The 25,903-nt window shown below is 44.0% G+C and overlaps 2 protein-coding genes across 6 annotated transcripts in view; one reads left to right on the forward strand and one right to left on the reverse strand.

Annotated features, from left to right (window-relative positions):
- The first annotated feature begins 261 nt into the window (after positions 1-261).
- Star (steroidogenic acute regulatory protein) lies at positions 262-21,911 on the forward strand. 3 transcript variants are annotated; one of them, XR_011370754.1, is made up of 9 exons: positions 262-911; positions 8,786-9,009; positions 10,755-10,868; positions 11,126-11,253; positions 12,953-13,111; positions 13,249-13,433; positions 14,255-14,348; positions 15,240-15,468; positions 21,741-21,911. XR_011370754.1 is itself a non-coding variant. In XM_070016180.1 (8 exons), exons 2-8 carry the CDS (start codon positions 8,946-8,948, stop codon positions 15,351-15,353), a joined length of 858 nt encoding a protein of 285 aa, XP_069872281.1. In that variant the 5' UTR covers positions 262-911; positions 8,786-8,945; the 3' UTR covers positions 15,354-17,122. The 3 variants fall into 3 exon arrangements, 1 of the variants encoding a protein (XP_069872281.1); XR_011370755.1 differs by having other exon boundaries at positions 15,240-15,462; XM_070016180.1 differs by lacking the exon at positions 21,741-21,911 and having other exon boundaries at positions 15,240-17,122.
- The window catches only part of Ash2l (ASH2 like, histone lysine methyltransferase complex subunit), a 36,465-nt gene continuing 30,121 nt past the window's right edge, over positions 19,560-25,903 (reverse strand). For all 3 annotated transcript variants that reach the window (XM_070016178.1, XM_070016177.1, XM_070016179.1), the window contains 4 exons: positions 23,724-23,816; positions 22,063-22,161; positions 20,348-20,407; positions 19,560-20,252 (listed from right to left, as the gene is read on the reverse strand). In XM_070016178.1, the coding sequence (XP_069872279.1) occupies positions 20,145-20,252; positions 20,348-20,407; positions 22,063-22,161; positions 23,724-23,816 (360 nt within the window). In that variant the 3' untranslated portion in view covers positions 19,560-20,144. The remainder of the gene's footprint in view (positions 20,253-20,347; positions 20,408-22,062; positions 22,162-23,723; positions 23,817-25,903) is intronic.

Raw genomic sequence — 25,903 nt, forward strand, 5'->3', positions numbered from 1 at the left:
TGCCCTTTGGGCCCCATCGCCCTGGCCCCCGCGGGGACCGGGGATTTGCTCTTCCTGAGCCTCGGTGTCCGCGTCGGCTTTCTGGATGGAAAAGCGCCTTCTAACTCTGTACAATACTCACAATCCGCAGCTGTAAGATCCTAGGTATACGAGCGCTGGCACGTGCCTTCACTCTCTTGCTAGGATCTGAAGCCCAGAATTCTATGAACAATGGGAAGTGGGTCAGGGTGGTCTCTCTATCCCCCCATAGTCTCTATGGTGCTGTGGGCGTGGCTCCAGGAACTGTGTGGTCATGACCTTGACTGGGGCTGAGCCCCTGGTCGTCCCTTCCTTCCCTGTACTTCTCTGTTGCTCTTGGGAACTTGGGAATGGCTGCATCTGCAGAAATCACCTGTCCACAGACACCTTACCAGGCATAGTCATTGTACCTTACACAGAATAAGTTGTGTTTTTGGCAGGATGCCAGAACAACCCCTCCCCTCCCCCAACAAAACAAAACCCAGAAACAAATTGGAGAGTTGTCTTAAGAGAGTGTTAGGGTACAAGCTCTTGGGCCTCTGGTGGCTCTTTTCATGAATTCCTGTCCTCTGAAATGCTTTCGGTCATAGCCTGGGTCAATTAAGGCTATCTACTGCACCCTCAGTGCAGAAGATACACAGTACGTTTGAAAGAATATAAGTTGAAAAAAAAAAAGAATATAAGTTAAAGTTCCAGGGACAACTATTTGTAGTTAATAATCAACCCTTGCTTTATTAATTTTTTTCTCTTGGTCTTGGGGCCTGAATTCTGGGCCTGGGAGCTATCCCTCAGCTCTTCAGCTCAAGGCTAGCGCTCTACCACTTGAGCGCTCTACCAGCATTTTCTGCTTTTGTGGTGCTGAGGAGTTGAACCCAGGGACTCATGCATGCAAGGTAAGCACTCTACCACTGAGCCACCTTCCCAGCCCTATTATTTTGTTTTCTTTCAATCACTTTATGGTGTTTCATTGAAACAAGCTTTACACATTAAAGTGTATTATTTGATACTGTATGAGGGTCTGCAATCATAAAAATCACATAACCTTTCTCATTAATTCATTCATAAATTTATTTATTTTTACTTTTCGGGTGGAATCTTGCATTTTCTTTTCTTTTCTTTCTTTTTTTTTTTTTTTGGGGGGGGGTCCGGTCGTGGGGCTTGAACTCTGGGCCTGGGCGCTGTCCCTCAGCTCTTCAGCTCAAGGCTAGCACTCTACCACTTGAGCCACAGCACCACTTCCGGCTTTTTTTTTCTGCTTATGTGGTGCTGAGGAATCAAACCCAGGGCTTCAAGCATGCAAGGCAAGCGCTCTACCACTGAGCCACCTTCCCAGCCTGAATCTTGCATTTTCTTCAGGGGTGGCCTGGATCACAATCCTCCTGCCCTTCTTTACATATCACTGTGTTGATAGGTATCCTCCACTATGTAGAAATAATATGTGTGTGTGTGTGTGGGGCTGAACTCATGGCCTGAGTGCTATCTCTGTTCTTGTATTTTTAATTTAATTTTATTGTAAAGATGCTGTACAGCGGGGTTACAGTTACATGAGTAAGGTAATGAGTACATTTCTTGTGGAGCATTGTTATCCCCTCCTTTATTGTTTTCCCACTATCCCTTCCCACCCCCACCTGTTCTTTTCTTTTGGCTCAAGGTAGCACTCTGCCACTTAAGCCACAGCTTCACTTCCAGAATTTTGGTAGTTCACTTCCAGAATTTTGGTAGTTAATTGGAGATAAGAGTCTCATAGATCTTTGTTTCTTGGGCTGGCTTCGGACTGGGATCCTCAGATCTTAGCCTCCTGAGTAGCTAGGATTACAGGCGAGAGCCCAAAATGCCCAGCTAGAACTTTTTTTTTTGCCGGTCCTGGGGCTTGAACTGTGGCACTGAGTGCTGTCTCTGAGCAATTCAGCTCAAGGTGAGTGCTCTACCACTTGAGCCACAGCACCACTTCCAGTATTCTGGTGGTTATTGGAGGTAAGAGTCTCATGTACTTCCCTGTCTGGGCTGGCTTTGAAAAGTGATCCCCAGATCTCAGTCAGCTTCCTGAGTAGCTAGGATTACAGGTGTGAGCCATCAGCACCCGGCCAGATCTTTTGAGGTAGATGTTTTACCAACAACCTCTTGCTTGATTCACCCTGAGCTATGTTCCTTGATGTTTACCTCCTGAGCCAGTAGGATTACAGGAATGAGCCACTGTACTGGGTTCTATCTCCAATCCCAGGGTATGGTTGGACTTCACTATAGATTTGTTTATAAATTATAAAATTATTTATGCATTTTATTTTCTTCTTGTTTTCTTCTCTCTTCTCCTCAGAATAATGATTTTGAGCTGGGAGCCGGTGGCTCACACCTGTAATCCTAGTTACTGGAAGAGGCGCTGTAGCTTAAGTGGTAGCGTGCTTGCTTTGAGCTGAAGAGCTGAGGGACCACACCCAAGCCCAGAGCTCAAGCTCCACAACTAACTAAAAAAAAAAAAAGCTGTTCTATTCACTTTTCTAAAAGTATGTACCTTATGTGGAAACATACTCTTATTTTTAATTACTAAACAGGAATTAGGTGGTTAGATTATATATTTTTTAATATTTTTAAGGAATTGCTGGGCTGGGAATGTGCCTTTGTGGTACAGAGTGCTTGCCTAGCATGCAGGAAGCCCTGAGTTTGATTCCTCAGTACCACATAAATAGAAAAAGCCAGAAGTGGCACTGTGGCTGTAGAGTGCTAGTCTTGAGCAAAAGATACTCGGGGAGGGGCTGGAAAGATGGCTCAGTGGTAGAGTGCTTGCCTTGCATGCATGAGGCCCTGGGTTCAATTCCTCAGCACCACATAAGCAAAAAAGAAAAAAACCAGAAGTGGCACTGTGGCCCAAGTGGTAGAGCGCTAGCCTTTAGCTGAAGAGCTGAGGGACAGCGCCCAGGCCCAGAGTTCAGGCCCTTCGACCAAAAAAAAAAAAAAGATACTCAGGGACAATACCCAGGCCCTGAGTTCAAGCCCCATGACTGGCAAAAAAAAAAAAAAAAGAAATTGTGAAGCAGTCTTCTACATTAACTTACATTCTCACTGATTCATGTCCTTGCATCCTAAGAATGGTGCTGGAATGTGAGTACTTTGTAATTCTTTACAGATTTATCTTTTCTCCTCTCATTTGTTAACTTAGGAAATTATTCATATGGATTTATATTTACTGGCTATTTGTTATACTTATTTATAATTTATTTTTCTTGTTCTTAAAGAGTATACTTTGTATAATTTCAGCCCTATAATTTGTGGAGACATAAAATTTTGTCTTCATACAGAGTTTATTTTGTTAAATAATCCATGTAAATCTACAAAAAAGATGTATGTTCTTTTTGTGGTTTGGTAAAGTTTACTATAAATGTCAATTATGACAAATTGGTTTGGATTTATTTGTCATTGAATATGAAATAGGTGGTAAATAGTCTTTATTATTTTCTTACATATCCATCAGACTTTGTAAAATGCATTTTGAATTCATGTTAATAGATTTATAGTTTTGTATATAACTTTACTTTTTAAAAGCTAGGATTGGGCTGGGAATGTGGCTCAGTGGTACAGCGCTTGCCTTTCATGCATGAGGCCCTGAGTTCGATTCCTCAGCACCACATAATCAGGGGGAAAAAAAGCCGGAAGTGGTGCTATGGCTCAAGTGGTAGCGTGCTAGCCTTGAGCTGAAGAGCTGAGGGACAGTGCCCAGGCCCAGAGTTCAGGCCCCATGACCGGACCCAAAAATAATAATAATAAAAATAAAATAAAAGCTAGGATTTGTTATGCATACAAAATACATGACAGTTTTACATGTTTGTGGAGATACAAATTGAGGGAAATTAGCATTAGTCTTATTGCTACTGTAATAAGTATTCAGTAAGAAAATCCAAAAGGAAATATACCAAAGCCTTGTGTGATTATTCACACCTATACCAAGTTCAGAAGGAGGATGCTGGCTAGCTAGAACTCCACAGTGTAAGAATGGAGGGAGGGAGAGAGGGAGGAAAGAAGGGAGAAAGGTTTTGAATTCTAAATAGTTAGGTAAAGTGGGATACAGGGAGAAGCCTGGTAGGGATGATAATCATTTGGCTACCTTGGAAGTGGGCCTGATGCAGGCTGGGGCCCCTCAGGTATGTGCATATTGCTGCTGGAGATAAAGACCAGGGTGAGAATTTAGAAGACCTCAGGATTGTTCTAAACAAGCTGAGGCTTGCTGGATGCTGTTAGTTCATACCCATAATCCTAACTATTCAGAAGGGTGAGATCTGACACCCTAGGTAGAAACGTCTATGAAACTCTTACCTCCAAAAAAAAAAAAAAAAAAGGATGGAAGTGGAGCCATGGTTCAAGTGGTAGAACACTAGCCTTCAGCAAAAAAGCCAAGGAAGAGATTGAGGCTCTGAGTTCAAGTCTCCCTCTCTCTCTCCCTCTCCCCCCCCCACACCCGCCTCTCTCTCTCACACACACAAAGCCTCAGCAAAAAGCTGAGGCTTCATCTTGAGGCTCTTGATGTACTGTTGCCTCCTTTGGACCTCAAGTCTACTCTGGAAGAATTTATGAAAGACATTCCTGCTATCCAAGCAAACAAGTGTGTGACTGCCACTTGTGAAGTGGTGAACTCATCCCTGGAGGGATGAACACAGCACCCGGGCTTTCCTACATAAGCAGGCCAGAAAACCTGAGAGGTGGGTGCTGTTGCTCTCCTCCTCCAGCAGTATTTGCCTCACTGGAACCTGCCCAGAAGCCTCTCCACTCCACCCTTCCTACTCTCAACTCTGCCCATTTCTCCCACCACATCCTGCAAACATCCCACCAAACCCACAGCTACAGTGCGCAATCCAAGTGCCCAAGATAGTTAGCCATCAAACCTCAGGGCCTTTCTCCCTGCTCTTGGCCATTTACTTTACCTGGAATACTCTCACTTCCCCTGTATCCTCCAAACACATCATCTTCTGCCATAAAGCTAGTAGTCTCCTAATCATACTTCCCAAGTGAAATTCCAAAGTTGATTCTTCAATGAGGCCTTCTTTCTGTGACTCTCCCTCACCCCTCCCTCTTTCCCTTCTTCCTGGAATCAGGTGTGCTATCCTCTATATTTCCTGAGCCTCTCAACAACTCTACAACTGTTTGTGCTGTGTTATATGATCCATTCATGGAGTCATAACTATAAAGCTACACCATGGATATTCCTATATGTTTGATGAATGAATGAATGAATGAATGGAGTGGATCCCCTTTCCTGCTCTAAAGCTCTGCCTCTTTCCCCCTAACCTGAGGTGGTCCTCTCCTACTTTCTTCAAATCTGCCCTCATCAAAAAGCAGAGCTGAATTGTTCACAATAGCTAGGATATGGAAACAACCCAGATGCCCCACCACAGATGAATGGATCCAAAAATTGTGGTATCTATACACAATGGAATATTATGCAGCCATTAGAAATGACAAAATAATGGCATTTGCAGGGAAATGGATGGAGCTAGAAGGAATCATGTTGAGCGAGGTAAGCCAAGAACGAAGAGACAAACAGTACATGGTCTCCCTGATAAGTGGATGCTAAATCCAAAATGTTAGGTGATACGACAAAACTAACAGGACTTAAGAAACAAAGAACTCCCACTCATCTGGTTGAACCACTACTAAATATCCCCACGCTGCTGATCACATATATGGTGTATAACACGTGAACACCGTTATATGTTACAGACTGTAATAGACAATTTGCTCCAGGAAAGTTAGAATGAACTTGTGACTTTAAATGAGCATCATTATTCCACAATACTGTGAAATTCGGGAAATTATGTAATCACTTAATCACAAAAAAAAAAAAGAACCTCAGGGAAGGGAGGGAGGGAGGGGATGGTAGGGGGAAAACAATGGAGGGGGTAACAATGTTCAAGAGGAAGTGTACTCATTACCTCACTCATGTAACTGTAACCCTCTGTATAGTATCTTTACAATAAAAAAAAAAGAAAAAAAATAAAGTACATAGAAGAGCTAAAAAAAAAAAAAAAAAGCAGAGCTGAAAGTGGGGCATATTGTGTAATTCTAGCTACTCAGGAGGCTGAGATCTGAGAATTGTGGTTCAAAGCCAGCCAGGGCAAGAAAGTCCATGAGACTTAGTGAAAGAGCCAGAAGTAGAGCTGTGGCTTAAGTGGTAGAGTGCTATCCTTAACCAAACAAACAGGGGCTGTGAAGGTGGCTCAGTGATAGAGTGCTTGCCCTGGGTTTGATTCCTTAGTACCACATAAGCAGAAAAAGCCAGAAGTGGTGCTGTGGCTTAAGTGGTAGAGTGTTAGCCTTGAGCTGAAGAGCTGAGGGACAGCGCCCAGGCCGAGTTCAGACCTCATAACCGGCAAAAACAACAACAACAACAACAACAAAAACCCCCACAAAACACTCAGGGACAGAGCCCAGTCCCTCAGTTCAAACTTCAGAATCCCCTACCCTCCTGCCTTCCAGCCCGAAATAAAAGCAGGGTTGAATCTCAACCATGTTCAGAAACCACACATTCCACACCTGACTCCAGCCGTCCTGTCCAGAGGCACAGCAAGAGTTAACTCATCGCTGGAGGAATGAAGAAAGGATGGGAGCCTTGGCACTGGAGGTCACTCAGCACACCCTGTCTGAGTCAATTCAGCCTCTGACATCAGTAACAACTACTTGCCTCAGTATGCCAATCAGCCCATACTTCCCCTCCTTCATCAGAGTGCCATAATTCCCCATAGGATGGCAACAGCAGGACCTTGAACATTATCTGCACTGCCTATCCCTCAACAACCACCCCCCACTTCCCACCATCTCCCCCCCCCCCAGCCTCACCTCTTCTTTCAAATCAGAATGATTCCTAAGGCAGAAGGTGTGGTGCCCCCTAGTGGCTCCTCCAAATGGCCACTCAAAAGAGGAGCAAGAGTCCACTCTGGTCCCTGACAGCTGAGCACCAGGAGTAGGGGACAGGTTGGCCCTGGGAGATAGCAATAGCACAGAACAGTCAAGAGAGCACAAAAACAACGATCCTGATCCTGACCTCCAGCAGCTCTGATAGGAAGGGTGCGTGGCCAGCCTACGAACAAGCCATTCCAGAAGCCTGAAGTACTCAGAGGTGACTCTGCAACAGGACTGTTGGGAAAGACTTGTGCCTTCAGGCACCTGCTGCTTACGGAGCCTTACACTGCCTCACCAAGGTTGAAATAGAGCCATGGGACTTGCTGTGCTTGTCCTGTGTTTTCTAGGGATCTGATAGAGATGCTTAAGGTAGGCCCACTCATGTTATTTCCAGTTCTCCTGTCTTGGGGGACACAGAACTTACACACGAGACAGGACCAGACTGGAGCAAATCTGCTGTGAGTCTGTCTACTGTCATTATTCTTGCCAAGTCTATCTGGCTTTTTTTTTTTTAATCTGGCTTAATAGTAGCCTTAAGGACACTCTTAGAGGAAATGGAAAGCCAGGTACTGGTAGCTCACGCCTGTAATCCTAGCTACTCAAGAAGCTGAGATCTGAGGATTGCAGTTTGAAGCCATCCTGGGCAGGAAAGTCCATAGACTCTTAATTCCAAGTAACCACCAGAAAAACTGGAAGTGGTGCTGTGGCTCACAGTGGTACAGCATTAAGGCTAGCCTTGAGCAAAAGTGTCCAGGGACCAGTGCTCAGGCCAACCAAAAAAAAAAAAAATGTTAGAGCAGTGTGATCTGCTTATGTGTATGTCTGGGACTGAGAAAGGCAAGTTGGAGGCCTCAAGAGTCCTTGCTTAGTACCACAAGGTCCCCAAGCTGAGAAGTCTGAGATGAAATTTTGTATATATGCCAAGCCCCATAGCATAGTTCACAAAGCCTCAGTTGTGAGGAAAGGAACGAAGTGTGGCCTAAGTCAAGGATACCCTCTGCTTTGGGAGCAGAGGTTATATCTGCTCCAGCACAAACCCCAGAGAAAAGAACTAATTCCGGATGGGGCCTTGGTAAAGGAGGTTGTCAATCACAAATGGTACCTAAGCCATGTTCAGATGAATTGAAGGCCTTAGGACTTAGACCTTAGGTTTACTACCATCTGTGTGACCCTGAACACCAGTTGTTTCTATCTTCTGGATGTTAAGGCTCCCATCTGTAAGAACAGGAGTCCAGAAGGCCCTTAGTGGCATTGACTCCTTTCTCTAGGCATCACTCTGGCTCACTCTCCTGGGCAATGATCCTCAAGGGGCAGTGGGTGGTCCATGGCAATCAGCTGGGCATTTCTTTGCAATTGGTAGCTTAGCCTCAGTTCCATACCTGCTTTATCTGGAGCTTGAGAACAAGCCTTAAAGTCTGAATTTTAAAACTTAGAGAAGTGCTATCTGGTCTGGGAAGGTGGCTCAGTGGTAGAGCGCTTGCCTTGCATGCTTGGGGCCATGGGTTCAATTCCTCAGCACCACACAAGCAGAAAAGAAAAAGCTGGAAGTGGTGCTGTGGCTCAAGTGGTAGAGTGCTAGCCTTGAGCTGAAGAGCTGAGGGACAGCGCCCAGGCCCAGAGTTCAAGCCCCACGACCGGACCCCCCCCCCAAAAAAAAGAGAGAGAAGTGCTATCTACCCTTTATCAAGTTTCACCAGCTCAGCAGTCTCTGTGATTTTCTCCTCCATCTACTGTGCCTGGCACAGGCCTTTCCTTTCTACGAATGCTCCTCCCCCACTCCCCACAAATGGCCAACACAGCAGCATGAGGCAATACTCTATCCTTGACCCCTGCCTCTGTGCAGTGAGTGATGGCTTTTTTATCTCCTGGTGATGATGCGCAGCCTTCAGCTGGAGGCATTTAAAGTGCAGAGTACATGATCAGGCAGCAGCTGCAGGTGGACCTTGAGTGGCTCAGGAAGAACAAAGAGGCCACCCTTGAGAGCAGCGGCCCAGCACAATTACCACCATTACCACCACCACCACTGCATAGGCCAGGAGAACATGCTTCTAGCAACGTTTAAGCTGTGTGCTGGGAGCTCCTACAGACACATGCGCAACATGAAAGGTGAGTGGGTCCCTGGATGCAGGAGGCATTCTTGGTGCTGGCTAGTCTCAGGGCATACCATGGACAGTGGGGCAGGTCTATTAAACTGTGGTCTCAATTGTGTGCTTCTTACTGTGGGAGCCTCAGCAAGTCTCTTCCTCCCTGGATCTGTCTTCCCTCTGGGAGAACAGGACTGGATACTAAGTTGTATATGTCCTGCTCAGATTCTATAACTTCTAGTCTCTACTCTAGGGCTTTAATTGAGCTTAAACTACCTCTGAGTCCATGAGACTCTTCTTTTTTTTTGGGGGGGGGTCCGGTCGTGGGGCCTGAACTCTGGGCCTGGGCACTGTCCCTCAGCTCTTCAGCTCAAGGCTAGCGCTCTACCACTTGAGCCATAGCACCACTCCCGGCTTTTTTTTCTTTCGGCTTATGTGGTGCTGAGGAATTGAACCCAGGGCCTCATGCATGCAAGGCAAGCACTCTACCACTGAGCCACCTTCTTAGCCCCGTCCATGAGACTGTTATTGCCAATAAACTACTTCTTCTCTGCCACCACTGCCCCCCCCCCAAAAAAAAGCTGGAAGTAGAGCTGTGGGTTCAAATGGCAGAGTGCTAGCTTTAAGCAAAAAAGCCATACAAACACACACACATCCATATGAAACTACCTCTGCCTGCCTGCCTTCAGGGCCTGATTTAAAAAAAGTCTTGGCCACAATAATAGAGGTAGAGGCCAGCCTTGAGTCCAAGAAGCAATGTTGGCAATCCTGAGATACTGGAAGGATAGAGGAGCAAGAGGAGAAAAAGGCACGTGAGTCAGCAGAAGAGCAATGCAAAAAGTGAAAATTGGTGGGCAGGGGAGTATTTTCACTGTACAGCTAGGAAGAGTAGAAGCAACCACTCTGTGCTACTTCTGTGGCACTCAAGTGTGTGTGTGTGTGTGTGTGTGTGATACACACAGAGAGAGAGAGAGAGAGAGAGAGAGAGAGAGAGAGAGAGAGAGAGAGAGAGAGAGAGAGAGAGAGAGAGAGAGAGAGAGAGAGAGAGAGAGAGTCCTGGAGCTTGAACTTTGGGCCTAGACTCTGCCTCGAGCTTCTTTTGCTCAAGGCTAGCACTCTACCATTTGAACCACAGCTCCACTTCTGGCATTTTTGTCAGTCCTGGGGATTGAACTCGAGGCCTGGGCACTGTCCCGAGCTTCTTTTACTCAAAGCTAGCATTCTACCACTTGAGCCTACAGCACCACTTCTGGCTTTTATCTGTTTATGTGGTACTAAGCAATCAAACCCAGGCCTTTGTGCATGCTAGGCAAGCACTCTACCACTAAGCCACATTCCCAGCCCAACTTCTGTCATTTTTGGTAGTTCGGTGGAGATAGGCGTCTTAAGAGACTTTCCTGCCTGGGTTGGCTTCAAATCGAGATCCTCAACCTCAGCCTTCTGAGTAGCTAGGATTATAAACTCAGATGTAGCTTCCTCCTGCAAAGGTCTGAGCTTCAGAGGAGAGGGTCTGGTATTCTTCTGCAGCAGGACTTTTCTGATAGACTTAAAACTGCAGCAGCTATGGTACAGCCTTGCCTCTGAGCAGGGCTAACCTGACCCTCCTGCCCTGAGGTAATTACCTGAGCCCTGGAAGTGTTGTAGTATAAGAAGTACTGAACTGAGAAACTGCCTATCTGGCCCCAGTTCAGATCCCTACCAAGAATCAGTTCCTAAGCAAGTCCTTTCTCTCATCTAGATGATATGAATTTCCTTCCCTCTCTGCAGGGTTGAGGCACCAAGCTATGCTGGCCATTGGTCAGGAGCTGAACCGGAGAGCCCTGGGAGACCCCAGTGCTGCATGGATTAACCAGGTTCGACATCGGCGGAGCTCTCTACTTGGTGAGTGATGAGGCTTCTGGGCTTCTGACATTGCAGAAACTCTTGTGTATGACATTGAGGCTCAGACTCCCTCCTATCCTTCACTTCCCACTTTAAGAGGATATTCCCATCTTAAGAGTTCTCAAAGCCAAACCTGCATCTCCACTGTCTACAGCTTTGGTCTGGCTCTTCATGGGGGGAACAAATACACCCAGAGATCAGAGGGGTGCAAGCATAGGGAAAGGAAGGACACTGTCTCTCATTGGCTATATATTCAGGTTCTCGGCTGGAAGAGACTCTCTACAGTGATCAGGAGCTGGCCTATATCCAGCAGGGAGAGGCGGCCATGCAGAAGGCCCTGGGCATCCTCAGCAACCAGGAGGGCTGGAAGAAGGAGAACCAGCAGGTAAGGGGTGTGTGGAGAAACTTGCTCTTCCTGATCCATCCCCTGCCATCCTCAAGACCAGCTAGGGCTGCTCCAGGGACTCCTGCTTCATGTACTAGTCTCTGGGCAGCAAGGTAAGCCTCAAAACCTCCAACAATCTCTCTTCACCATAAGATTTTGTGCTTATGCCACTACTGGGGCTTAGACTCAGGTCCTGGCTACTCTGAGTTTTTTGTTCAATATTCTACCATTTGAGCCACAGCTCAACTTCTGGCTTTTTGGTGGTTTACTGGAGGTAAAAGTTTTATAAACTTTCCTGCCTGGACTGGCTTTGAACCATGATCCTCAAATCTCAGCCTCCTGAGTAGCTAGAATTACAGATGTGAGCCACTGGCACCTAGTCTTCCCTATCTTCTTAGCTAGTGGAGCCCATATAATGTGGACTCAGTTTAACAAAAGCGCTCATCATCTCTATAGTATCACCAGGCATCTTGTCCTGTGTAAACCAGGCCATGTGTAAGATTGCAGGGATGGACTAGAATAGAGGTAGCCCACAGCTTCCTGGGGCCCTCGCCTCTTTCAGTGCTTCACCCTCACTGGGATCAAGCATTAAGACTCAGGTTAGCAAGTGGGTCTATTATTGGGGACTTTGGTAGCCTTATCTTCAGCAAAAGGTCCTGTGCTGTTATTACCTCTAGTTCAGATGAAACACCTTCTTGCTCAAGTTCTCAGTTACAGAGATAATATTTAGGAGTTAAGAAACTGGGATCTAGGCTCAGCACTGCTTTCATCTAGAAGTCCTTGATTTATCTTTGGCCCCACATTCTTCTGCTGTGGAACAGTATATTTAAGTAACAAAATACAATCATTGTTGTTGTTCCAGTCCTGGGGCTTGAATTCACATCATGAGTGCTATCCTGGAGCTTTTTTCCCATATAATTAGGGCTCTACCATGTGAGCCCCAGCTTCACTTCCAATTTTTTTTTTTTTCCTGGCCGGTCCTGAGGCTTGAAACCTGTGTCTAGACACTGGCCCTGAGCTCCTTCTGCTCAAGGCTAGCACTCTACCAACTGAACTACAGTGCCACATCCAGCTTTTTCTGTGATTTAATCAGAGATAAGTCTCATAGACTTGCCTGCCATGTTAGCTTTGAACTGCAATTCTCAGATTTTAGTCTCCCGGGTAGCTAGGACTATCGGTATGAGCCTATAGTCTGCCTCTGTGTCCGCCCCCCCCCCCCCCTCCGGCCAAAAACATCATTGAAGATCAACATTCTATATATACAAATTAACTGGAGACCAGATTTTTCTGGTCTCTTTCAGGATCTTCTGAAGTCATGTGTAGGGCTTTTCAGTTGGACCTATTTACACCACCAGTATTTCACCAAGAAAAAAAGAGGTGGGATGGAGGCTGGGGCAGGTGAGTCTCCAGCCAGATGTGTGAGGCTTGGTGTAGCAGTGACTTCTTACATAAAATCCTAACCAGACAGAGATCCAGGTGCCCCCATATTCAGCTTTAACTTTTTTTTTTTTGGCTCAAGAGAGTCCATGTAGCCCAGGCTATCCTCGAATTCATGGTCCTGCTGCTTCAGCCTTCTGGGTGTTGGGACAATAGTAAGCCTTCACAAGTCCCCTTCTATCTTGGCTGGTAATGTCTGAGACCTGACTAGGAATATTTTTCTCTAACCTTAACCCTGGGGATTCCTTTCTCTCCCTGACAGGAAAATGGGGACAAAGTACTGAGTAAGATGATCCCGGATGTAGGCAAAGTGTTCCGGTTGGAGGTGGTGGTGGACCAGCCCTTGGACAGGCTCTATGAAGAACTGGTGGAACGCATGGAGGCAATGGGAGAGTGGAACCCTAATGTCAAGGAGATCAAGGTGAGAAAAGCTCAGGTATAAGTAGCAGGGACCATGAGAAAGACCAGTCTGAAAGGCCGGCAGGTCAAAGAGTCTCCATGCTGTGGGTGGTGCTCAGCTCCAGCACTGGCTGTGACTAGCTCCCTGTGATTTTCTAGGTCCTGCAGAGGATTGGAAAAGACACAGTTATCACCCATGAGCTGGCTGCAGAAGCTGCAGGAAACCTGGTGGGGCCCCGTGATTTTGTGAGTGTGCGCTGTGCCAAGCGCCGAGGCTCCACCTGTGTGCTGGCAGGCATGGCCACACAATTTGGAGAGATGCCTGAGCAGAAAGGTGTCATCAGGTAATTACAGCAGCCTCCAAACTCCCTTCTCCTAACACAGACTAATGTATATGTACTCTCGCTGTGGTCTGAAACCCAGCTCCAAACTAGCCTACCCTCAGCTTCCTTTTACAAAAAGAGCCATCTTCCTAAGTGAGAAAGACCACAATGGTTCCATTTCATCAGCTAACTAGTTTGTTCTAACTCTTCCAAGAAGTTCAGGACCATCATAATTTTCCAAAGCAAAAGGCAGGCTGAAGTCCAGCTGGTACTCTAGATACAGCAATACTGATAATTAAAATATTGAAACAGCTGAGCACCATGGCTCATACCTATAATCCTAGCTAATCCTAATGATCAAAGTAAGGGTCATGGTTCAAAGCTAGCTCAGGCAGAAAAAACTAACAACCTAAGCCTCTTTATCTCCAATTAACCAGCACAAAAGCTGGAACTGGAGGTATGGCTCAAGTGGTAGAGCTCCAGCCTTCAAAAAAAAAAAATAAATCTAATGGTACAAGGCCAAGTTCAAGCTTCAGTACTGGCACAAAAAGAAGAAAAAAAATCCATACCCCTTAGGACACTGAAGCCATCTGAGTTTCCTAAGTTCCCTATCCCTATCTCTCCAGTTATCAACCAAAGGGCCTTCAGTTACTTCCAACCTTTGTTCTAATGAGCTGGCAGCCGTGCCAACTACTATTACTCTTGGTAAAGGGTATCAAATGAAATTAAATAGACAATCAGATGAAATTAAATAGACAAGGTACTCAAGAAATGTAGTTAGTATAATTTGTCAGGGTAAGAACTCCGATTTGTCTTCCTGATGACTTCTCTTCCTTTGCCAGAGCCGAGCATGGTCCCACCTGCATGGTGCTTCACCCACTAGCTGGAAGTCCTTCAAAGACCAAACTTACTTGGCTGCTCAGTATTGACCTCAAGGTGAGAAACATGGGAAATGGCTTTGGGGAGAGGTGGTAGTGAAACAGGCTCTTCCTTCTTCTAAGTAGAACATGAAGAATTCCCTTCCTTCTGCCAGTTTCTGGTACTCAGGGCCTCAAGCTCCCACTTGATTATTTCGCACACAGCTGGTGCTCTACTACTCGAGCCACACCTGCGGTTCAGCCCTTTTGCTAGTTAACTGGAGACAGCCTCAAGGATTTTTCTGCCCAGTTTAGCTTTGAACAGCAATCCTCAGATCTCAGCTTCCTGAGTAGCTATGGCTACAGGTGTGAGCTACCTGGCCTTCCTATTTTGATAGAATCACAGGTTGTTGGAACAGGCAAGGAAGTGGAGTATGGTCCAAGTGCCATCCACCATCTTGGAAGCCTACAATGGCTTGCTTTTACCTCTTCTATCAAATTTCAGTTCTAAAAAGTCAAGGAGCTATTGCTGGTTCTGTAACCCCAGTACTCAGACAGGAGAAGCAAGAGTAAGAGCGGCCTGGGTACACAGGCTGAGCAAACTTGAGCCACAGTCGGAGACCCAGTCTCCAAAAGAAAAAGAAAAAAAAAAAAACCAAAAACCAAAAAGCAGTTATTTTAGTCTACAACTATGATTTAGAAGAAGGCAACATTAAGCCCAGGACTCTTAAGTGTGAGAAAGGTCATGTAAGTTCCTCAGAGTCCTCTAGCTTGGAAAACAGGGCTGGATTCTACCTTGACAGCAAATTCTATGCTTTTGACACTATCACAGAAGCAGAACAGCAAAGTGGTACTGTCTGTGACTGTGGTGTGACAACTCCAAGGTTGCACCTATAAATGTTTGTGACTGGCTGCAAAGGTGTAGAACAGTACCCACAAAATGGCAAAATGCTCTTATCTTCTACTCTAGGGGTGGCTGCCAAAGACTATCATCAATCAGGTCTTATCACAGACCCAGATGGAGTTTGCCAAGCACCTGCGCAAGCACCTGGAGTCCAGACCTGCCGCTGAGGCTCGGTGTTAGGGCTGGACTACCCTTCTGACTGGCCTGCCTAAGCACCAGGAACTTCCTGTGAGAAGCCTGTGAATCTGTTGAGGATCACCATCTAGCAACAATGGAAGGGTGGCAGAGTGTAAGAGTAAGACATTAGGACTCCTCCCAAGGGGCCAGGTGCATGTGGCTCACACCTGTAATCTTAGCTACTCAGGAGGCTGAGATCTGAGGATCACAGTTCAAAGCCAATCTGGGCAGAAAAGTCCGTGAGACTCTAATTAATCACCAGAAAACCAGAAGTGGTGCTGTGGCTCATGCGGTAGAGTGCTCACCTTAAGCTGAAGAGCTGAGGGACAGCACCCAAGCCTAGAGTTCAAGCCCCACAACAGACAAAACAACAACCAACCAACCAAACAAACAAAAAATTCCCAAGGAACTTATTAACTTTCTTCTGAGCCCTTACATGTCCACCTAAAAACATTTAAAAAATCTGAATGGCTCATACAGGAGGGAGGGATATGCAGGACTAGAAACCATTACCTTATGGGCTCAAGAACCACATTCCCCATAGGCAGTTTGTGGATTAGGAGGGTTATACCAGCGTGCCAGCAACCTTCTGCCCCTCTGCTAAGGTGGTCCAGGGCTACACCACATAAACAACTCCCAACAGAAGATATTTCATAGTGTATTCTCTACAGATAAATATAAGACAAACTGAGTTTATTTATTCTATCAGCACCAGTCAGAATAAAGAATCACAAATACCATGAAGACTTCAGTCTGTACTTGTTTAAAGTCCTACTCCTAAAAGGAAAAAAATCCATTTTAATAGGTTACAATTTTGTATTAGAGAAGTTCTGTTAAATTAATCTAATGGTTTAACTAAATCTCCTATCTTATTAAAAGGAAGAACTATTGGAGACCTATGTCTTTTATTTAGAAACTGTTACCAAAAAAAAGCTACCAGAAAATTGAACAACTTTCCTAAGCACAAACCTAAATCAATTCTTAAAGAATTCCGTAACTGATAGGTGATTCATGGCACTGTAAGATGATAATTTAGGACTTTTATTTAATTAATTAAAATGATAGCACCGGACATGAGTCTGAACAATAATTATTAAGATAAAGTTAATATTGTTGTTATCTATTTCAATTGGTAAGAGAATTATACAACTTTCTATTTGGCGGGGAGCTGCCAACATCTCTGCTTGAAAAAGTTAAAATTCTGCCATTTTGAGAGGAAGTCCTGGGAAGAAGGGGCAACAAGGTCAGGGCAAATTTCCTTTTCTAGTATCTAGAAAGTTAAAAAACAAAAAACCCCCATAAATTGGAATAGGGTTTCTTTGCTAAATGTAGGTATTGCTATCTGAAGCCTTTCATTCTATTTTTGGCAGTATAGAATAACTGGCATCCTTTGGTAATAGAGCTCTAGCTTATTTATGAGCAAAATAGCAGTAGCGGGAACACTGGTATTTATTAAAATTTATCAACTTTTATATTTATTCTAATTTATTCTTTCTGAAGTCTGTTTTTGGCATTTGAAATTATTGTTAACCCAAGAGATTGAGAGGGAAGATAGCTGTATAAAGCATCTACAACAATTCATAAGCACTACTGGCTAATCACTTGATTAAAGATCCTTAAATATTGGAAGGAAAATTTATGTTGTCAGCTTTTAAGAGGAAAAACTGACACGATTTTCAACAAACATCATTTTAAGCTGAATTAAAATCTGCTCTTTCAAACTATGTAACTGTGTCTTTGTGGGTCTGGGGAGATATTTCCTACTTGTTTTATTTTGTAGCTGAATAAACAAGTTGTCACTGATAATCTGATTACATTATTTAATGAGTTAAGATGGTGAGTAGGTAGGTATTCTCCAAGCCCTACAAAACAACCTAATTAGTACATCCACATTTTCTATCACTTCTGCAACGTGGAATATTAACAAGAAAATTACATTCTGTGATTTTTTCTTCAGGGCTGGGGCACTGTCGAGAGAGAGAGAGAGAGAGAGAGAGCGGGGAGAGAGGAGAGAGGAGAGAGAGAGGAGAGAGGAGAGAGGAGAGAGAGAGGAGGGAGAGAGAGGAGAGAGGGGGAGAGAGAAGAGAGAGAGAGAGAGAGAGAGAGAGAGAGAGAGAGAGAGAGAGAGAGAGAGAGAAGCCAGATGTGGCGCAGTGGCTCAAGTGGTAGAGCTCTAGCCTTGAGATGAACTGCTCAGGGGCAGTGCCCAGGCCCAGAGTTCAGGCCGCATGACCGAAAAAAAAATTAAGTATGTAGAATCTAATTATCTTTTTTTGGGGGGTGGGGGTCCGGTCATGGGGCCTGAACTCTGGGCCTGGGAGCTGTCCCTAAGCTCTTCAGCTCAAGGCTAGCCCTCTACCACTTGAGCCACAGCACCACTTCCAGCTTTTATCTTTTTGCTTATGTGGTGCTGAGGAATGGAACCCAGGGCCTCATGCATGCAAGGCAAGCACTCTACCACTGAACCTTCCCAGCCCCAGAATCTAATATCTTATATTTCATTCCACAATGAATCTGCATTTGTATTAGGATTTCTGTTAGCATACAGAATGGACAAAAACAAGGATCCTGGGTGATTCACTATGAGACAAATACATTAGTCAGTTCTGTTGTATGAGGATAATATTCACTTGCAATCTGGGAGAGTTCTTTCTTTTTTTTTGCCAGTCCTGGGGCTTGAACTCAAGGTCTGGGTGTCCATGAGCTTGTTTTTTTGCTCAAGGCTAGCACTCTATCACTTGAGCCACAGCACCACTTCCGCCTTTTCTTTTTCTCCTGTTTACGTGGTACTGAGGAATCAAACCCAGAGCTTCAAGCATGCTACGCAAGCACTCTACCACTAAGCCACATTCCCAGCCCTCAGCAATTTCTTATACAGGGAAAGGTAAATAACATATTCAGAAGAGCAATAGGCATGATAAATGGTGATTCTGTGGCAATCTATCACCTAGATCCTGGTGTAACTTAGGTGGAAGTTACATGAAGATTATTTGGGCAATCCTGGAGAGCTGCATTTGCCACTAGACTGAAGAATTAAAACAGGGTTGGGTGCCTGTGGCCCACACCTGTAATCCTAGCTACTCAAGGGGTTGAGATTTGAGGATCTTGGTTTGAAGCCAGCCTGGGCAGGAAAGTTGGTAAGATTCTTGTCTGCAATTAACCACTAAAAAGCTGGAAGAGAGCAGGAGCGGGGAGGATTGGGTGGGGGGGGCAGGGGGAGGATGGGAAGGGGAAACAGAGGAGGAGGCTTCAATGCTTGATAAGAAATGTACTCATTATCTTGCCCAGGTAATTGTAACCCCTCTGTACAGTATTTTCACAATTAAAAAAAAAAAAAGCTGGAAGAGGAGCTGTGGCTCAAGTTGTACAGCATTAGACTTAAGCCCCAAGTTCAAGTCCCAATATGGGCACATGTATGCACACACGCATTTGTGTGCACACACATACTCAAAGATGGGAAAGCTATAAAAAAACATCCCTAAGGAAATCTCATTTCATTTTTCCTTCTAGTTTTTAGGGTTTGGTATATTTTTGGTAGTACTGGAGTTAGAACTCAGGGCCAACTATCCTGACACATAGGTCATGCTTCCAGCCCTGAAAAAATTGCACTTTAATCACCAGCTAGTATCACAGGAAGATAATAAGCTAGGAAGGGAAATAGTCTGCAGATCAACACGAGGAAGACAATTCACGTGTGTGTGTGTGTGTGTGTGTGTTTGTGTGTGTGTGTGTGTGTGTGTGTTGGTACTGGTACTGGTGGTGAACTCAAGGTTTCTAGCCTTTTGTTGGCTAATAGGAGATAAAAGCCTCAGATCTAGAAGTGTCACTGTGGCGCAAAGTGGTAGAGCACTAGCCAAAGAGCTCATGAACAATGCCCAGAACCTGAGTTCAAGCCCCATAGCCAAAAAAAAAAAAAGCCGGAGATTTGTCTGCTTGCAATCCACTTCAAATGGAGATCCTCAGATTTCAGTTTTGTGAGGAGCTAGGATTACAGATGTGAGTCATGGATACTCAACTCCAACACACTCTTTTAAATTAAGATTCTACCAGCTTAAGATTCCAATTTTCACAGCATGTAGAGGATGCTTGATTTGGCCAGTAAGAATGAGAGCTATAGATGAGAAATATATTTCTTCTGAACAGTGCTGCTCACACCTCTGACTTTGTTGCTAAGAGGAACTCAACCTCTAAAGGGAAGCCAGTGCCACATAAACTTGAAAACAAGTTTTATTTGGGAAGAATTCTAGTTGTTAAAGTTGCAGGCAAAATCTTTTCAAAATTATAGTTCTAAAGACTCGTAGTTTCAGAGATTCGCAAACCCTTCACCAAAAAGAAACAGCTTTTAATTGATGGATTTGGAATGTATAGCCACTGATTTCAGCTATTCTCAGAAATAGGCTCACCACCTACATGGCAATCAGGTGGGATGGAGTCAATGGCCACACAAGGAAATAGCTTTTAGTTAGTTAGCTGCTTGGACAAGACAATTCACTCCTTAGAAAACATATCAGGGTAACAAATCCCACCTGACAGGGATGTGGTACAGCACCAGTTTCACAGGGAGTTCATGGGACCCTAGGGGTCAGCAGCTGATGGCTTAATGGCATACAAAGTAAGAGCCATCATTGGAATTGGGGAGGGAATTGCTGAAGGGCAGGGGATCTCCCTCAGTCCTATTTTTTAACCTGCTGAAAGTAGGCAGCTTTTTCAGTATCTTTGGGAGAAGAGTTTTCAATTGAAAAACAAAAACCTCAGTCTTGCTTCTCAGTCCAGGTGGATACCAAGAGGGATGAGTCAAGGTTCCCAGGGGGGGCTGCGCCTCCCATCCACTTCTGTCTCTACATGATATAAGACATCAGCCAGCGTGTGTTCTACCACAGCGCCCCAGCCCATGTCACTCATCTGCAGGAAGAAAAGAAAATAGGAAAATGGGTGATTAAAAAAGCCTCAGCAAGGAACATGCTGAAGATGCTGGTGCACAGTTTAATGTTACTCACGGGGTGGTAAGAGAGGTCCTTTGGAGGATACTTGAAGCACGGGCCAAAGTTAATGGAAACCTAGAATAAATTCAATTCAGGCAGACATGAGGGGAAAATTTTTAAAAATTACTTTCCTCCCTCCAGTTCTGGGGATTAAACTCAGGGCCTTGCAATTTCTTTTTTTTTTTTTTTTAATATTATTTTATTTTATTTGAGAACATACTGTACAGAGGGGCTACAATTACATGGGCAGGATAATGCATACATTTCTTACCAAGCAAGCATTAGGGCCTTGCAATTTCTAGTAACCACTCTATACGAGGCACCACAGGCTACCCCATCCCCCAACCACCTTTGTTCTTTTGCTTTTTGTTTAACAGATAGGGTCTAGGGCTCATTTTTGCATAGGATGGCCTAAAACTGCAATCCTCTTACCTCCATTACATGCAGTACTACTGACTAGCCTTTTTTATAAGACATAGCCCAGATTAGCCTAGAACTTGTGATTCTAGCCTTAGCTATCATGGCTGGCTGAAAAGTTAATTTGACATAGGAAAATGTTTGCCTCTGTTCCTTTTTTGGAAGGCAGTATTTAGGCTTGAACTCAGGGTTTCAAACTTGCTAGGCAAGCACCTTTTACTTGAAACATACTTCCAGTCCTTTTGCTCTGGTTAGTGAGACAGGGTCTTGCTTTTAGCTCAGGCTGGCACAGATACACAATCCTACTATTTAGGCTTCCTACTATAGCTAGGAAGACAGGTATGTGCTACCATGCCCAGCCTTTTCTGTTGAGATAAAATCTTAAGAATTTTTTAACTCAAGCTTGCCAGAAAAATCTCAGTCCTTCTGATCTTAGCCACCTGTGAAAGACAAGAGTGATCCATGTGCAAAAATGTTCATTTCAAGGTACTCATGAGTAGCCAGGCACTGGTGGCTCATGTCTGTAATCTTAGCTACTCAGGAGGCTGAGATCTGAGAATCACGGTTCAAAGCCAGACCAGGCAGGAAAGTCTGTGAGACTCTTATTCCCAATAAACCACTAGAAAACTCAGAGGTGGCGCTGTGGCTCAAGCAGTAGAGCGTTCCCCTTTGAGCTGAGGAGCACAAGGACAGCACCCAAGCCCAGTGTTCAAGCCCCATGACCGACAAAAAAAAAAGAAAGTACTAATGAGTCAGGTGTGGTAGCACATGTCTATAATCCCAGCACTTGTGAGGCTGAGGCAGGAGGATCATAAGATAAAGGCCAGCTTGGGCTATTGAGTATAATGATAGCCTAGGTTACCTCATCTCAAAATGGATAGGCAAAGAAGGAAGCAAACACAAAAAGGTACCTATTATATTAGGGTATAAGTGGAGCAAATGAGATTATATACTAATATTGATGAATCTCCTTATCATCTCTCTTCAACAGGAAGCCTAAATAACAGCAGTCCAAGTCTGTGCCTGGTGAAGAAGCAAGACCCTAACTCAAAAGTAAGCAGTACAAAGAAAGGACTGGCTGTATGGCTCAATAGTAGAGTGCCTTGACTGCCTATGAAACTTGAGCCCCAAGTTCAAACCTCAATACTGTGAAAATAAATAAAAACAGCACCCTAACAAGAAGTAGCATATTTATTCCCCCATCACTGAGGCTGTTTGTGTTTTGTTCTAGGGCAGAATCAATGGCTCTCCTATAACTCATCCTCACACTTTCCTTGAGTTCTGTGCACAGGGTGGGGGGATATAATACATACCGTGCAGCTCTTATACAGTGAGATGGCGGGAAAGTAAACGCCTTCAAAAATATCTTTGTAAGCAACACCTTGGTTCACACCATTTTTATAAAATATTATCTGAAACAGAAATTAGGGCTTTACTTTAGAATTTTTTTAAATGAAAAAAAAAAGGAACTCACTTTGTTAGGGAACACTTTAAAAATGCTCCTATACACTTCCCCTTACTATTTATTCCAAGGACATGTTGCCTGTCTAGTATCTGAAATGAGCGTAATAACCTTTGATTTTTCAAAGTAAAATTGATATAAACACGCACTATTCCAGCTGATCTCAGACTCCCTATTCGCTTGTCCCAAGCTGCACATTTCACACAGTTCTACATGCATTTGGTTTTCGTTGTTATTTGTTTTTTTTTTTAAGAAGCTGATCTTCTATGGGGCCCTTGGAATGACACCTGCTTAACTTATTTATTAACTTTTTCTGAGAGTTGCAGTTTCTGGAAGTACTGCAATACTAGGTCAATGCATGGAGTGAATAAATGAAGTGCCTATTTTATCTCCTTAATCCAAAAATCCATTTCATATATTGTCCTTGGATAGACATGTATCCAACAGTAAATGGTAAGGATGATACTAACTTGATTTTAGGCAAAAGAAACTGTAACTTCCTTATTTCTTTCTTGTTCTCATTTCTTGTATTTTCATTTAATAAGTTCTCTGACACAGTGACTGAATTCGTTTTTTTTTGTTCTTTCTCTCCCCTAATTATCATGAATATTCTCTTTCAAGCAAAAGCAACCTTCACCTGGCTATATCATGCTTGGATCTATTAACTGTTTCCCTTATACACATACAGGTATACATACAGGTGTGACATATATATACATATACATATACACACATTTTCTCCTTTAAAAGCAACTAGAATTCTAGTTCCACTTTTTCCTATTTTCTTTTTTTTTTTTTTTTGAGATCTGTCGTAGGGCTTGAACTCTGGGCTTGGGCGCTGTCCCTGCACTCTTCAGCTCAAGGTGAGTGCTCAACCTCTTGAGCCACAGTACCACTTCCAGTTTTCTAACAGTTAGTTGGAAATAAGAGTCTGAAGGACTTTTCTGCCCAGCTGGCTCTGAGTAGCTAGGATTACAGGCCTGAGCCCTATTACCATTTCTATTACCATCCTTTGGTGAGTTTACAACATTTTTTACAGAAAAAAAATGTTTCCAGTTCAGAATTTTCTACCTCCCTATTGTATCCTCTTCTCCTTTGATTTCTGGCTGAGGCCAGCCCAGATATGCCAGCCCTTCCACAACTGTGAGTTCTAGAGCACAGAGTGAGTGGTATCTCACAGTGAGTGGTATCTGTGTCCCCTAGTTGTATTCCTTTCTCTGCACTTGGCTCCTCCTCTGATGTGAAGATATTAGACTTGCTCCTTCAAGGGCCTATGCAGTTGTTCCTATACCCCTTTCCTGCCATGCTTCTCACAGCCACACCATGGTACCACAGATAGCACATAATCAATAGGCAGTGATGTGAACTTGCTCAGCTGATGGGTAGCGTTTTATGTTAAAGGAATTCTACTTTATTCCGCTTTGGGCCTCTCATTTGCTTCACTTTTATCATTAAGGGGTGGATCTGCCTTCAAAGCCTCAGAATTCTGACCTTTTAGTAACCATGACTCACCTCGCTGTGAGGAGTCTGCTTTAGGCTTTTCTCTGCCTTATCCACAAAGTCTTTTTCCTCAAAATACAAATAACTCTTGAACTTTATCAAAGCCTTGAAAAGAGGAAAAAGAAAAAAAAGAAAAGGACACTGGAGCATCAGCAGCAGCATCATGGAGAAAATAAAGTCAGACTTACATAAATAGCATAGTGTCCTTGTGCTCTGCAGCAGAAACCAAAAATCACTGACACTGAATTTTGCCAAAATTTGAACAATTATGCGCCTCTCAAAAGACGCTAGACAACCATGTTTGTTACATATTTTCATTAAAAAATCCTTTGCAAAGAAAATCTGAAGAAATGTATTCTTACCATAACACAAATGTCCATGAAAGCTACATCAATCCATACCTTTTCCAATAATCTCACTGAAAGAAATGACAATTCCATAGAGCCTAAACTATTCTATAACAACTATTTATTATATCTTTTTTTTTTTTTTGGCCAGTCCCGGGGCTTGAACTCAGGGTTTAGGCACTGTACCTGGGCTTTTTTTGCCCAAGGCTAGCATTCTACCACTTGAGCCACAGCACCATTTCTGGCTTTTTCTGTATATGTGGTACTGAGGAATCAAACCTAAGGCTTCATGCATGCTAGACAAGCACTTAACCACTAAGTCACATTCCTAGCCATATTTTTTTTTTTTGGGGGGGGGGGGGGGTCCGGTCGTGGGGCCTGAACTCTGGGGCTGAGCACTGTCCCTCAGCTCCTCAGCTCAAGGCTAGCGCTCTACCACTTGAGCCACAGCGCCACTTCCGGCTTTTTTCTTTTTTTGCTTATGTGGTGCTGAGGAATCGAACCCAGGGCCTCTGGTATACAAGGCAAGTGCTCTACCACTGAGCCACCTTCCCAGTCCCTAATTTTTTTTTTTAAAACAGGATCTTGCTATATATCTAGGCTGGTCTGAACTCACCACACAGTCCACACTGGCCCAGAATTCTGTTTAGATCCTCCTGCCTTTTCCTACAAAGTGCTGGGATTATATGTGTGTACAACCATGCCTAGTATAACAACATTCTGAAAGCCATTTTCCTCTCCCCTAATTTGCTGCCTATGTCTCCTTAAGACAGGCCTCTGGGTCTTCTCTTTCTTCCTGGTAGGTTCCACTTCAAAAATAAATACGTGACATTAATTAAAAAAATTTAGTTTTCTTTGCACAAATATGGACTAGACATGGTAAAAAAATCATAAGATATAAACATTTACAATAAAGATTTTCTTTGACTTACCTTATCATACTCCAGTTTACCTTGTAAAAACAGAATACTATATCAATGATCTGGTATTCTTCCAGAATATAAATCTACTTTAGTATCTCCAAAATTAAAATACTCACACAAAAAAAATATTCACCAGATAATCACCAGGAGAAACAAGCAATATGTGATAAATACTGTAAATAGCTTTGGGTCTTTTCATTCACCAATATAAACTGGAAATCATTTTTATTTTGCTACATCTGAGGCTTTCAAACAGATCCATAGTATTCTGTTGTATGTGCATAATTCCACAAATTGTTAATTAAATTTGAAACTAATGTTCAAGGGCTAAGAGCATGATAGATATGCAAAGGCTAAGTGGTAGAGTGTCAGCCCTAGCAAGTAGTTCCTGAGTTCAAACCTTGGTATAGTGAAACAAAGACTAGCTTTATAGATAAAATCAGGAGGGGCTAGGAAGGTGGCTCAGTGGTAAAGCGCTTGCCTTGCATGCTTGAGGCCCTGGGTTCGATTCCTCAGCACCACATAAGCAAAAAAAAAAAAAAAGCCGGAAGTGGTGCTGTGGCTCAAGTGGTAGAGCACTAGCCTTTAGTTGAAGAGCTGAGGGGCAGCGCCCAGGCTCAGAGTTCAGGCCCACAACCAGACCCAAAATAGATTCTATCAGGAGACTCTGAGGTAAATACAGACTGCTTTGCTCTATAAAACCAGGCATTAGCCAGGCACTGGTGGCTTGAGGATCATAGTTTAAAGAAAGTGTGGGCAGAAAAGCCTATGAGACTCTTATGTACAATTAACTACCCCAAAAGCTGGAAGTAGAGTGGTAGTTCAAATGGGTGAGTACTGACCTTGAGCAAAAAAGCTCAGAGACAGTGCCTAGGCCCTGAGTTCAAGTCCAGGTCCTGAGATCAAGTTCATAGACATAGAC

The sequence above is a fragment of the Dipodomys merriami genome, unplaced genomic scaffold, assembly GCF_024711535.1.
Source record: "Dipodomys merriami isolate MVZ:Mamm:240054 unplaced genomic scaffold, mDipMer1.0.p SCAF_12, whole genome shotgun sequence".
Lineage (NCBI taxonomy): Eukaryota > Metazoa > Chordata > Mammalia > Rodentia > Heteromyidae > Dipodomys > Dipodomys merriami.

What these genes read in the sequence shown, in the direction of transcription:
- Star (XM_070016180.1), top strand. Translation starts at nt 8,946, where the DNA reads ATGCTTCTAGCAACGTTTAAGCTGTGTGCTGGGAGCTCCTACAGACAC. An exon ending in TCGGCGGAGCTCTCTACTTG is followed by an intron (nt 10,869 to 11,125) that starts GTGAGTGATGAG and finishes CTATATATTCAG; the next exon opens with GTTCTCGGCTGGAAGAGACT. An exon ending in CTAATGTCAAGGAGATCAAG is followed by an intron (nt 13,112 to 13,248) that starts GTGAGAAAAGCT and finishes GTGATTTTCTAG; the next exon opens with GTCCTGCAGAGGATTGGAAA.